Genomic DNA, 13,748 nt, shown 5'->3' with positions numbered 1-13,748 from the left:
ACAGACATTAAAGACGGTTGGGTATAGCAACGTTGCTTAAGATAAAAAGAAACAAAACAGAAAAGAAAAGAACAAAACAAAACAAAACAAAACGCCGGCCTCGAAGGTCAAGGGGTTTTGGAGCGAAAAAGGGCATTAAAGGACCGGGGCACCAGGGTTGGGATGGTGCAGCGAGTTGAAGAGATACTCGGGCGGCAGGCGCTGCATGTCGGATGGTCGATCGGTGCCGAAGGTTTGAGGGGCAGCTGCGTAGCCCTGGCGGCGGCGCTGTACCTTATTAAGGATGACACCGGCTAGTACGATGAGGAAGACGCAGCCCAGAGCACAGCAGAAAGCCACCAAGACTGCGATGCCATTGGAGTGATGTTTTGCTAGGTTGTCAAAGTCAGTATTGATTCCTGTCAAGAACGAAAGGTCAAGTAAACTCACTGGTGGTGGTGTAAGGGTTTTTGTTCTCGGATAAGAACTTCGACATGCTGCCCGGTCGGCCATCAGCCTGCTGGGAAAGGATAAATGGAGTGATATCGGTTCCGTTGTAGAGCGCCGCTGATGCATGTCCGAAGTTCGGGATCACAAGCGAACCCATGATCAACAACGTCTGATCGTTATTCAACAGAGCAGCCGCAGAATGGTCGTGGCTGACAGGGAGAATCTCTAAACCACGAATGACCGTGCCCTCGGAGAAAAGATTACCGGGGGATAGGAACTCGGAACCATCGTAGCTCAAGAAGAAGGCCGAGCCATTGGCCGCAGTACCTCCGATCCAGAATTTTGACAAATCCGAGCTAGCAGCTGTAAACGTAGTGACATTTCCGGGCAAATCTGACTCGGATGCTCCAGAGAAAGAGGTCCATGTTTCGGATTTCGCGTTGTAGAGAGCAATCGAGGTCTTGTTGCCACCGACCTGAAGGTCGCCCACAGCCATCAGCGTCTTTTGACTGGCCCAGTGAAGGTCAATCACGGAGCCGCTTAGGGACGAGCCAGGTTGATCCCATTCACCGGTGGTGGCATCCACGTAGCAGACAGAATTACATGGGAACTGCCCTACACCTTCGAAGTTTCCTCCAAAGTAGACTTCAGATGAATCCGGTCGATTGACGACAGCATTGACTGAGACATTCCAGCCCGAGAAAGCCGGCTGAGTCTGTGCGAACTCGTTCTTTTCCAGGTCGTAAACCACAAGACCCCGCAGACTGGTGCGACCGATGTTTCCGGTAACATTTCCACCTGCATAGAGGGTGTCGTTGTACACAAGCATTGAAACAAACGTTGAGTTACTGTCGACGCCTTGCGGCAGACCTGAGATCTTCTCATCGGTGCCGTTGAGGATGGCAATATTTTCAATGGTTGATCCATTGCTGCCAGCGGCAGCGAAATGCCCACCGTAGATAGTGAGATTGCGGTTCGAACTGGTATCATAAGCACCGGTGATCAGACCCGTGCTTGAATTTTTGTGGTTGATCTTCATCGACAGAGGAATCAGTTGCAAATCATCAGGATTTAGCAGTGACACCGCACCACCAGCGATGATACCATTGGTGGCAAGGTCACCTGCCAAGATGAGCGTATTGTTGTGCGAAGCGACACTTGAGAGTTGACCACCGAACTGCATCTGTGTAACATTAAGGTTCTGGAGCCAGTCCTTGCGGGAGGGGACCCATATGGCGAACCCAGCAACAGATACCGCGGGATTCCCGTTGAAAGCAATGATCTGGTCAAAGTCGCCGCTCACAGCAAGGATGGTTTCATTGATAGCAGTTGATGCATTCAATCCAACAGGCCAAATCGAATTGACAGGACCGTTCAGCCCTGCTCCCAGGGCCGACCATTCTTTGGAAGAGTATGAGTATGCCGCAACGTGTTGAAGGCCCGTTGAACCTGCGTCTGAGGTATCGGTGAAGCGACCTCCAACATACAGGAAATTGTCAAGGGTGGCCATTGCTAGTACTGGAGAGTTCAACCCAGAGCCGGGCATTGCTGTGACATTGCCATCCGTGATCGACATGACGTGGTGGATCTTGCTGTCAGAGAAGTTACCAGCGACATAGATCACATCATCATGCTCCTTCATTATTGAGATGGTTGCGTTGTGGTCAAGTGAAGTCCCCGCCTTGTTAATGTCGGACTTTGTAAGATTTGAGGTTTCAGTAGTGTTTGAGGTCGGATCATAATCGTATAATCCATTGAGACCCCCAGTGCTCTTAGTGCTCTTAGTGCTCTTATTGCTGGAAAGTAGTTCAAAACGGACACGAGACGCCACAATGGTGATATCTCCTTGGCCGTCCTTGGCCCGCACGGTAACCTTTGGTCGGAAGGAGTCACTGTTGGCGTCAACATACCCAGTGTAGAATGTGTCATACTTGTCGTATAGGTTGGTCTGGTAGAAATATGACGGATCGGGCTGGCCCGAGTCAGATCCATTCGTGAGTGTAGCCGTGACATTAACAATACCCCGTGAGCTGCAAGAGTTGTCCTGGGTACAGCCGGGAGTATATAGCTTGATGGTATAGTTGCCAGACTCTTTCACGTCAGGCTCAAATGTGACGGATGTGGTCGAGGCATTAGAGTTGGTCACCTTCGCAGACACATACCCAGACTCGACAGTCCAAGAGCCGGTGCGCGTTGACTTGGCGGGGTATTCAATGCCTGAGCATGTTGGTTCATTGTATTGATCGACAGCGTATGTGAGGATTTGATCCTGGAAGACCTCAATGCCGTTCAGGCCAGCTCCTTGTCCGTACCAACTAAGCACCTCAATCTGGAATCCTCGCATACCAACGGGATTAACCATGGTAAATTCACGGTATGTTTCATTCGTGCTGCTAGAAAGCGGGCAGGACGAGTCACAGCTGCTCTTTTTCCTGACTCATCGGTGTAAGTCAGATTCATGATACCAGTGTCGGGGAGCGCTCGAAGTAAAAAGTCCTTGGTGCCGCGTCCATCTAAGTGAGTGTTGTACAGGCGAATTTTAGTCGGAAAAAAGTCGAACCCGAGGTCTGCTCTCCAAAATCCCGGCGCATAGTCGTGTAGAAGATAGGTCTTGCCTTTAGCCGCCACACCGGTTGTCGAGCAAATGATGTTACGAGGATCGGAGTAGCCGTCCAAGGAAGAGTCTGCATCGGATGTGACGGTCGCATTTTGAAGGTTGAGGATTTGTCTTTCGTTTGAGGAGCTGGTGCTGTTGCGAGTGCTGTTGCTGGTGCTGTTTCCCAGGGCATCGAATGATCCTCCAAAGATGATATGGCCGTTGTCAGCTTTCAAAATCGAGCTGACAGGGCCATTCAGGCCATTGAACGGGAGATTGGTCCAGCCATCGTCGGGCGCCCACGCGATGGCGTTAGTCGTGTTGTCGTGGGTGAATTTTCCTCCAATGTAGACGCGGTTAGTGTTCTGATCGCAAGTCACGGCTGCTACCGAGCCCGAAAGGCCCGGCAAGGCAGTAACTTTGCTGGTATTCGGGTCGAAGAGAGCAGCACCGGGCGAATCTACTCCGCCTAGGCTGGTGAAGTTACCCCCAACAAATATACCTGCGAAAGATCCATCCTTTTTGGTAAAGGGGCACATTGCCATGATATGCGCATTGGTGGACGAGAGATTCGTGAGAATGCCGTTCGGTAGTGGGGTCAGAAGGCCTTGGGTGCCATCGGGAATCGATTCGGTCTGTTCCTTATATTGATAGAGGGAAACGCCATCGAAATCACCAGTGATTGATACCCGTCCCAGCGAGCTGAGGTCCAGTTCCGGGATGGAGACTGACTCGAATGACAGGGCGTTGAGAGTCGGTAAAAGCGCGAGGAGCGAAGGCCAGCCGGCCGTCGCGGGCCCAAACAATGAAGAGATCCTCATTGTAGTGGGAGCGACGACGGGCAATAGAAGTGTAGTTGGCCAGTTGAAATGGCTGGAATGGCTGAAGCGAGTGTGGGAAGACTAGACAGGGTTGTGCAGTCTAAGGAATTCAGGGAGGCCGTCAGGCCGCAACGCGTGGAGAAAAGAAAATTGATAAGGAATGTGGCATGGGAAAAAAGAGCTTAAAAGCAAAGGAATGTAAATGAATGAATCATGCTCGAGACTGAAGCCTCACTGCATTTGAATAACAACGAATGACTGAATATGAAGGTGAAGGGAACCCAGGGGAAGGTCCAGCTTGTTTTTGAAATTGAAACGGCGATACTTCAAATTACACCTCCATACACCTCCCAAATTAAAAATACAAGGACCACCACGCTAATGCACCTCACAGCTCACGAACAACCAATGAGGAGGGCGATTGCCAGCCTCCCGTTTAAATAGTGGAGCCCTATAGACCGTGGATGTGTGATATCAAAGGTCCTGATGCTGTTGACAAGGATAGTATTAAGTACTAATGGAAAGGGAACGGCTGCAATTGAGGCTTCCATTGTAGGTCCAATACCCTCAGGTTTATGCGTATAATAGTCTACTCACAATTATAAAGGCAAGGGGAATCTCCGTCGTACGACTAATTTGCCGGTAATGACGATCATGTACGGAGTATACATACAAAATACATAGTTTAGCACTGCCCTTATTGTCTATGAAGTCACATCCCCTTGAAGTCCCTTTTGATACCAAAGTATTCCCTGATATCAATTGTTTCTGTACCTATCTACAATGTGTCCATCTGTATATGTACATCGATATGGATTAATATAGTCTTATAATACTACAACGTTGAGCTAGATCACCAAGTGGATCCTGATGTTTTGTCGCAGAAATGCTCCAGAGCCCCGTGTTGTTTCGCTTAAATATAGAATTAGGCTCCACGATCTACGCATGCCTCTGGGGCATACGGAGTACGTACTAGATAATTAGTTCCGTCGCGGTCCATTAGGTGACATAATTGACAGGGTTGATGTCTGTATAATCTATACTAGGAAGTGTAGTATAGGTTGTAGGTCCATAGGTATATAGTTCGTGTCATAACAGAGGTAGTGACTTTGAAGGATGTTATACTTGATAGAAAAGGGAATAATGTTGTACTTGTTTCATCCAGATCTGACACCTAGGTTTGGGAGATTTCAGGTTGAATATATTGTATGCTTTGTTTCAAACAACCTGTGAGTCGGCTAGGCATTTAACCTAACTACTTCATCATCAACTGCTTGGGCCTAACTAATATAAACTCAAGAAACGGGAAGGAATCTTATTAGAAGAATCATCTTACCCCTTGAGATATCTCTTCCCCTTGTCAATCAGTTAGCTTGATACTGTTGCTGTTTACTGTTTACTCAAACTGCAAAATATAAAGCTAAAAGCGCTGAATTGACTAACATACGGACAGGCGGCGAACAACCAAATGTCCCAAACACTAAGAAAATAATGAAATGAGCGGGTAATAGGGCACACAGAAAAGCGGCAAGACAAGATATGGCGTAGCAAAAAGTACATCACAAGAAGTGAAAGGTCCCAGGCTGACCCTCGCAGGATCGTATTATCAATCAATCGGTAAGAAGAAAAACCCCCATTCTTTTTTCGGTGCGTGGACCCATCCAGAGTAAGCAGTTGCGTTATGGGATGGTAAGGGAGTGTGATGGGTGACAAGTGTAAGGGAAAAAAGGGAACGAGAGTAGGATCAGTTGCCAAAAGTATAGGCAGAAGCAAAAGCAATGGCAGGGACATGGACATTAGCGAAGCGAGAAGCCCTTTCGCTTGCCCTTCTCTTCGACGGGACGTCCAGTCTCGAGGCGACCCTTCTTCTCCTCGAGTTCTCCACGCTGGCGATCTAGCTGATCCTTCATCTCGCGATGTCGGGCATAGAGTTCGTCTTCGCTCTGTTTGAGCTTGCTTTCTTTTTCGGCGACCTTCTGCTGGAAGACCATCTTCATTTCTGCTTCCATCTTGGCCAGCTTCTGCTCGTGCAGGGCACGCTCCTCCTCCTGCTTGACGGCAGGGTTGACCTCCTTGAAGACGCTGGGGTCCTGGGCAACACCCATAAGGGTGAGCTTCTCGGACCGGTAGTTCTCGTACAGGAAGTTGTTCGTGTGCTCCTTGAGTTCCTCCATGTGGGTGCGGATCAGCATCTGGCGTAGCTTGACAAAGTCACAGTGCTCCTCGTTGTCAACCTCGATGATACCCCAGGGGTAGCTACGACCACGGACACGACGACCGTCAGCAGTGGTGACCTCGGAGTTGGCACCAACAACAGCGAAGGGAACCTTGGACATAATCTCCTGGTTCTCAGCAATGGTCTCCTCGTCGTCAAGCTCGTAGCGGGGGCCTTCGAAGATTTGGAGGGAGTGTTGTTCGATATCGGCAAGGATCTAGAAGGAGTCAGTATGCACAGCTTCAATCGATTCAAAAAAGGAATACCAAAAACTTACACGCTGCTTGAAAAGGGCAACCTCATCGTCGGTCAAGGTATCAGCCTTGGCAATGACGGGGATTAAGTTGACCTTGGTGTGCAGGCGGCGCATCACCTCGATATCCAGAGGCTTCAGGGAGTGGCCAGTAGGCTGGATGAAGTAGACACACGCATGGATGCGGTTGTCGACAATGTTACTGCGGTTGACCTTGTTCTCAGCCTCCAGGTAGGTGTCGTATCGCTGCTCGATGTTCTCGACAATCGGGCGCCAGGAGTCATCGTTGTTGACAAAGTCACCGAATCCGGGGGTATCAATCACGCTCAGGCGGAGACGCACACCATTCTCTTCAATGTCGGCGCTGGTCGATTGGATAGACACGGTCTTGGGGATGATATCGGCATTAGGACCGGTGCGCTCCTTCGGGGGGTAGAGCGAGGTGTTGAACAGGGTGTTCACGAGGGTGGACTTTCCGAGACCAGATTCACCTGATGGATATGAGCTTGGTCCATGGAAATATTATCTGTCCAACTTACCGACAACCATGACATTGAAGTTGAAGCCTTTACGGACACTCTTGCGATGCCACTGGTTGGGCAGGTTGGCGAAACCGACGTAGCCAGTCAGCTTGCGGCGGACCACGTTCTTCATGTCAGTGGCGGCCTGAGCTGCGGCCTTGGGGTCGCGGGAGCTGACGGTCTGGGCGATACCAGAGCCCATAGGGTTGCTGCGCTCGACGAAAGGCGACTCCGTGCCGTTGTTGGGAGTAGGAGAGTCCCTCGATGCGACGGGAGACGCGACGGGGGAGCTGCTCGCAGGTGGCGAAGCTTCAAAGACCTATCAGTATCTTGTCTTGGAAGAGCCTCGAGATTACCTGTCTCCTCATCACGGGTGTGATAGCTTACACATTGCGAAAGCCGGGGATTTAGGATATGTAAAACTGAATTAAGATCCCCTAGATGATGAATGTCGTCAGTCACCTCTCCTAATCTTCAGTGGGGTCGAATTGTCGCGATAGGGGAAAAAAATGGGGGAGCAGAGGGAATGTACCTGGAATTGTTTCCAAAAAAAGGGGGGGTTGGAGTAAATTGACCAGAAGCGAGAGACGAGGAAAAGAAAAGAAGAGGAGAAGGAAGAAATGAAGCGAAAGATGAACAAGGAGGATGGAGAGAAGGAGGTTGACTCTGCCAGTCTGGGAAAGAAAGGGGGGAGAGGTTGTCGGGGGGAGCCCAGCTATTCTGGAGTTGGCTTGGATCGACCCGCGTAGAAACACCTGATGTGTTCGATAAGTATACAATTCTTACAATTCTGGCTTTGGACTTGTATCTCTCATATATTGGATTAATTTTTTTTCTTTCTTCTATTTATCTGCTTGAACTGCTCCTATTTCATCTATATTTCGGGTCTTTTCTACCTATGTTTACTTCGGTACATTGTAATTTGTAGAAACCCGCAAATTGCTCGTGACTGCACCTTGGTTCTAAGCAATAGGACTGCATTTCTATTTCTGACTAGCAAGGGGATATTTTCTATTGGCGAGGACTGCTCAGAATCCACTCACGTAAATATACATGTATACTTACTTGTGTACTTGCCAGATATCTCTTCTCCTGAGATCAGGGGTTAACAAGCCCCAGAATTGGTCCGCCAATCACCAACTCACGTGAGGTCCACCAGTCAGGAACATACGGAGTAACATCCTATAGAATGGTGTATTACCAGAAGAGACTTGGATATTTTGAAAGAAAAAGAAAAACCTAGCCGTACATCTAATTAGCTGTCTTCGTCTTCTTCTTCGGTCGCTCATCCTCCGGTTTGTCGTCTCCTCCATCGGAAGCATCGCCCATCTCTTCATCGCTATCACCACTACTCTCGTGATCCGAGTCGAATTCCTCGGCCACATCAGATTCCGAAGAACCAGCAAAGTCTTCGTCAACTGACGACTCATCTTCATCTGCTGATCCGCGGTCGGGTCGTACTTCATCGTCGCTGGAGCCCATGGCATCATTATCAAGAGCAGCAGCAATAAGTCCAGCAGCCTAGGAAATAATTAGCAGTGGTAACAACATACCAGGGAAACAGAGTCCACATACCTCTTCTGCCATCTCGTTCTTGATGCGGATGTTCTTGGCCTTGAAAAAGTCCTCGAGGGATTTTTGCTCCTCGCTGTTCATGTCAGAATATCCCCGGGAAAAGTCAATATTCGGGTACTTACCGGTTGATGTTGCTAAATTGGTGCTCACCTAAGCCTCCCTTCAGGCTCACAGTGATGTCGAAAGTTCGGCTAGCAGAAACAGCGCCTCCGACACGTGACATTGTGACAATCGCGATGTTCTCCATTTGAATGTAGGTCGCGGGCTTAGGAACGAACATGAGGCTCTTATCCAGGAAATACAGTAGACCCTCGTTGGCCTTGATTGAGCACTTAACGCCTTGGTGACCGTGGTGGCTATGGGAATGTTAGCGATGGGCTTCGGGGGTGTTGCAAATATAAGCTGGCAGTTACTGACCTGGAGAAATCCTTGGAAGGCATAATGACCTTCTTTCCAGATAAGCCACGGAAGACCTTGGTGACGACTTGGTGGATTGGCTCTTCATAGTGCGCCTGCAACCTGTCCTTGTACTGGCCTTTCAAGATATCCCTAAAAGGTTGTTAGTGGGTAAGATAGACACAGGCGCAGGAAAACTGACTCTGTCATGTTCATCTCAAGACTAATTTCCTCGTCCAGCTTCAGCTGCATAACCAAAAAGGGATAACGGGTCTGACCCTGTCGCAGAGGGGGATCAAGACCAAGCACAATAAGAGTGTGGGTATCGTCATTCTTAGGAAGAAGGAAGAATTTCTTAATGGCCGAATATTGAATCTTGTAGTCGTATGTCTTTCCGCGCAACCGGAAGGATGATTCGTACATGTCAATATCGAAGCGACCTCTGGGCGTGAGGTGAAGAACATCCAGGAAGGTGGCAAAGGTATCGCCGGCGACGTCTCCAATCTCGGCCTTGTCCATAAGCGTCTCGTAGAATAGGTTTGCAGCATTCTGTTCCTCGGCCTCTTCCTCGTTATCATCTTCCTCGCCTTCAGCGCCTTCCGCCTTGTCATTCTTTACGGCCGTTCCGGGAATGTAGAATCGCATTTCAACGAGCTCGTCGGGGCCTGCAGCAGCCTTGCGGCCCCGGTTCTTTGTGCTTCCGGGCTTTGTCACGGCATCGTTTCCGTCGCCGGCAGGGAGGGAAAATTCAACGGCGACCTCATTTCTTCCAGCCAAATTGGTGTTTGAAATTTCGGAATAAGGAATCTCGAAGGCGGGTCGGTTTTGGACGTTAAAGGCCAGCTCTGCCTTTGTGAATTCTGCCTTGCCCCAGTTCCATCCCCGCAGAGCGTGCTCACGGGTCTCCACGTTAATGCCGTACCAAATCTTAAATGCTTTGCTCAGTCGCTCCAAGTCCTTTTCGGTTGTCAGTCTGTAGGTCAATGGTCGCAAAATGTTCGGTGTAGTATACCTCTTGGTCGAATCCATCCAGTTGGATCACTCCAGACGATCGCGACAGGATTTTCAGCTCAAAGCCTTTCGCAGCGCGACTCCACTGGGCTGCACCGATGTTGCTGCTGTCGAGCGTGAAAGTATCGCCACCACCGGACGGGCGCCAGCCCAGACCACTCTCAGCAAGCTTGCATTTTCCAGGCTGCTTTGAAAGGTCTAGGTAGATGTTGTCGAAGCTCTCCCTGTGGGATGGTCAGTGCCAGACATGGGAACCGCTGCGAAAAATCCTACATAATGGAGCTTGTGGATGTAAAATTGCAGCAGTTGAGAGGGTAGAACGCAGAGAAAAGAGGTGTAAAATGGCTGGGAAACAGATGAGAAAGGTAGTTGAGGGTTGAGGTCGAGTTGGGTTGAAAGCTTTGTGATTTTGGTTTCTGGAGTTCGCGTTGCGGCGCGCCGTAGGGAGGCCATTTCAGCCAAGAATGGTTTAGCGTTTATGCCTGAGGCTTTGATTAGGTAATTGCTGCTACTAACCTAATTAGGCCAAGTGCCTCCTTGCAATACAAGTAGATCTTGTTTGATGTAATTCTTTGTCGAATCTACTGATCTAGTAGAAAGAAGAGAAACAATATCTTAGAGTCGGGTATTGTAGAGGAAAAGGCTTATTGACGAAGAACAAAAAGCCCCTGTTTAGCAATAGAGCAGTATAGTGGACACGAGAGCCAATGAGGCTTGATAGGTGTAGAGATGGAAGAATACTTGTTTCAATAAAGCGAAGTGAGTAAATCGAGCTCACTTATTAAGGAGAGGCAATTCCAAGGGTGATAGGAGGTGAAATATATTATAATCGGAGACAAATATCACTCGTTTGAATTTATGATAGACACATGTCAGACTTCAAATCTTCTAACTATGTTATTAGTATTGCTCTTAGGGCTATTATCTCAGGAGGTGATCCGGCCTGTCCTGCCATGTCATCTTTAATAAGGTTATTCTAAGTGAGTACAGATAGACTGAGGTCATGGTGACCCCTCTACAGATTGGCATATTTATAGATCTCTGCCCCCACATCAGATTGTCCGTCTTAATTTTTTCCAGATGAGCTTACTTACGGAGAACAGTGATTCTGATTATTCCAGTCACTGCGTATCTTGCGCAGCAACTATTTGCCCCGAGGCTCCTTGGATGGCAAGGTACCGAGTATGTGAGTTTGATCCCTATGTTATGAGTACCCTTCTTGCACCGGGCTCATCCACCATAGTATATCGGACCAGAAGCGGAATCCAGCTGTCAGGTGTTAATAAAACCAAGTTTGACTGGGTGGTTGAAGAAGCGTTCGGTGACCCTAATAAACTTGAATCTTGGTATTTCCTGCACATAGAAAAGCCCCACAAGGCTTTCTTAGTCCATGAGAGCTGCTGATCTCTCTTGATCCAGCAATTTGAAGGGGAGGATATTGATTTAAACAGGCTTTTTGAAGTCTGTAAGGAAATTCCTCCTCCGGGAAGACGAGACTATTGGAGTAAGTGAGCATGGTAATATTGGTGCTGGCTTCTTTAACAGACCTAGACAACTGCGGGGATCTCGGATTGCGGCATCATTTTCGCCCTGCAAAACGACCCATTATCAGGGGACTTCAAGATGCTGCGAGACAATTCCCGAAGATGCCGAAAAGACGAAAGCACTCTGGCTCGAAGAGTAGAGTTGTGCATGACTCTGACTGCTTTAGCATCCTGCCTCTCGAGATACGAGTTCATATCGCAACTTACCTTCGTACTGCTGACTTCCTAAGACTACGGCAATCATCCCGAGCAATGGCAGTTGTGTTCGGAATTAAATCATTCTGGAAGTCAAGATTTTCACAGAATGGAGATCGTGGATTTCTGAACTGCCTAGCAGCAAATCCCAGAAAACGTGAGAGCAAAAACTGGCGACTCATATACCGCTGTACAGCAAGGATCGATCGGTGTGATGAGCACCTCTGGGCAACACGGCGACGGTGGAGAAATAACAGATGGCTAATAGAAAGATGTTCCATGATCAGAACGTCGGACGAGCATATTGTCTCCAACCAGGGGTTACTTAATGAATTATGCTGGAAGGAGGTTTCTACTGAGTTCCGATGCGATAGAGACAGCAGACCAGACAACAGACATGGGGGAAAAGAGAATGAATGCCGCATTTGCTGGGCAGAACATAAGCTCTTTTCTCAAGTCGTTCTGTTAGAAAGCTCTATCAACGGCTTAGCAGTCTCTATCCAACGTGAGGGAGCAGAGACCTATATTACTGGCTTCGACCTGCTGAATGCAGATCCCAAAAGGCCAAATGTACTTTTGGGGTATCGGCTACCAGGGGGATCCGTCACAATCAATTTCTACGGTGAGCAACTGATAGGATTTACGGTTATTGAGGGCAAAGGTGGAATCCACGCAATACGCCCCATTTTCAACGAGAACACCATCCCAACTAGCTGGATCGGTCTGCCAGAAGGCTTTGGAATCTGCAAGTCTACGGAACTAGTTCTTGAGCGAAACATCAAAGCTATTTCAGGAAAGTTCGATGTAAGTCACTCATACCCCGGCAAAATGTGTAGCATAAGGTAACCTTGAGTTAGCATTCCAAGATGATTGCACTATCCATAGCATAGATATACCTTCTCATTCGAAATCTCACACCCATTTAGATCATCGACCGAACAGCCTGTAGCCCACTTGAGCCAAAAGAAAAACCAATCAGATCCCGTTTACTAAAGAAATACGCAAGACAAGAAGTAAAACATCATGGTTTTGAGATTAGGAGTTAAGAAGAGAGCACACACTATGCAAAGAGATACTTGGCCGCATGCTCAACATGGTCATCCGCAAAGGTAGCCATGGTATAATAGGAGTGGTCATAGTCAGGCTGGTAGCGAACATTCAAGCCGGCGATGCCAGCGTCACGGGCTGCGGCCTCGAAGTTCTCCGGAAGCAGTTGACCTTGTTTGTAGAAGTTGTCGCCGGTGCCCTGTATATAGGTTAGACGTTGTACGATACACAGAAGAAAGGGAGATAACTCACCACATCAATCAGGATATCCAGCGGACCCCCACTCCACTTCTTAATCAACTCGGTAGCATCGTGCTCCTTCCACTTATCCTGCTGATCATCGCCGAAGTAGCCCTTGAACGCCTTCTGGCCCCAGGGGCAGTTGGTCGGGTTCGTGATCGGCGCGAACGCAGAGACGGACTTGTACTTGCCTGGGTTGCGGAGGAACTGATGAATGGTTAGATAAATAATACTCCAATAACTATAAGATGTTCTTTCCAGCTCTTGTGCCGTAGTGTATAACTTACCAAAGTGAGAGCACCGTGTCCGCCCATACTGTGGCCGGTGATACTAACACGGCTGGCATCCAACTGCGGGAAAGCAGCAAAGACGGTCTGTGGCAATTCATTGGTGACATAGCTATACATGTTATAGCCGGCGTTGTAGGGGGCTTTGGTGGCGTCGACGTAGAAGCCGGCGCCGGAGCCGAAGTCGTATGCATCGTCCTCGCCTTGGATGTTGAGGCCGCCTAGAAGATGGGCATGTTAATTATATATTTTTTTTACTTTTCAACCGTATAACTTCAATTGATAGAAAGATATATGGAAATAGACGCGATAAAACAGAAGACACATACGTGGGCTGGTATCAGGGTACAGCACAGCAATTCCCTTCTTGCTGGCGCTGTGCTGGAAAAAGCCCTTCTCGGAGCAGTTATCGGCGGTGCAGGTCAGACCGGAGAGGTAGATCAGTACAGGGACTTTCTGTGTCTGGGCCTGCGGGGGCAAGAAGAGGTTGAATTTCATCTCGCATTTCGTGGTTGTGGCGGCATGGCTTAGCTTTAAGAGCTTGCCACCGAAGGAGGCGATGGTTGCATTTGTGGTGACGGACATTTTGATGTATCTTCCAATGTTGGAAGGAGAAAA

The 13,748-nt window shown here is 48.7% G+C and overlaps 4 protein-coding genes across 4 annotated transcripts; all 4 read right to left on the bottom strand.

Annotated features, from left to right (window-relative positions):
* Nucleotides 1–135: 135 nt before the first annotated feature.
* Nucleotides 136–3,846, bottom strand: N7518_005308 (uncharacterized protein; the record flags this gene model as incomplete). The annotated part of the gene is made up of 3 exons (XM_057186235.1): nucleotides 136–371; nucleotides 430–2,822; nucleotides 2,867–3,846. 3 exons carry the CDS (start codon nucleotides 3,844–3,846, stop codon nucleotides 136–138), a joined length of 3,609 nt encoding a protein of 1,202 aa, XP_057043005.1.
* A 1,796-nt stretch (nucleotides 3,847–5,642) lies between these two features.
* aspB (septin AspB) lies at nucleotides 5,643–7,226 on the bottom strand (the record flags this gene model as incomplete). The annotated part of the gene is made up of 4 exons (XM_057186234.1): nucleotides 5,643–6,278; nucleotides 6,339–6,805; nucleotides 6,854–7,144; nucleotides 7,223–7,226. The coding sequence occupies 4 exons, from the start codon at nucleotides 7,224–7,226 to the stop codon at nucleotides 5,643–5,645; spliced, it is 1,398 nt and encodes a 465-aa protein (XP_057043004.1).
* An 860-nt stretch (nucleotides 7,227–8,086) lies between these two features.
* On the bottom strand, nucleotides 8,087–10,270 carry N7518_005306 (FACT complex subunit POB3; the record flags this gene model as incomplete). The annotated part of the gene is made up of 7 exons (XM_057186233.1): nucleotides 8,087–8,356; nucleotides 8,411–8,483; nucleotides 8,533–8,766; nucleotides 8,828–8,959; nucleotides 9,009–9,763; nucleotides 9,819–10,037; nucleotides 10,091–10,270. 7 exons carry the CDS (start codon nucleotides 10,268–10,270, stop codon nucleotides 8,087–8,089), a joined length of 1,863 nt encoding a protein of 620 aa, XP_057043003.1.
* A 2,346-nt stretch (nucleotides 10,271–12,616) lies between these two features.
* Nucleotides 12,617–13,715, bottom strand: N7518_005305 (S-formylglutathione hydrolase; the record flags this gene model as incomplete). Its single annotated transcript, XM_057186232.1, has 4 exons — nucleotides 12,617–12,802; nucleotides 12,856–13,050; nucleotides 13,131–13,351; nucleotides 13,460–13,715. 4 exons carry the CDS (start codon nucleotides 13,713–13,715, stop codon nucleotides 12,617–12,619), a joined length of 858 nt encoding a protein of 285 aa, XP_057043002.1.
* Between the last annotated feature and the right edge of the window lie 33 nt (nucleotides 13,716–13,748).

The sequence above is a fragment of the Penicillium psychrosexuale genome, assembly GCF_028828465.1.
Source record: "Penicillium psychrosexuale strain IBT 29551 chromosome Unknown utg000003l, whole genome shotgun sequence".
NCBI classification, from domain to species: Eukaryota; Fungi; Ascomycota; class Eurotiomycetes; order Eurotiales; family Aspergillaceae; genus Penicillium; species Penicillium psychrosexuale.
The sequence above is the reverse complement of the archived record's forward strand: the minus strand, read 5'-3'. Positions and strand labels throughout refer to the sequence as shown.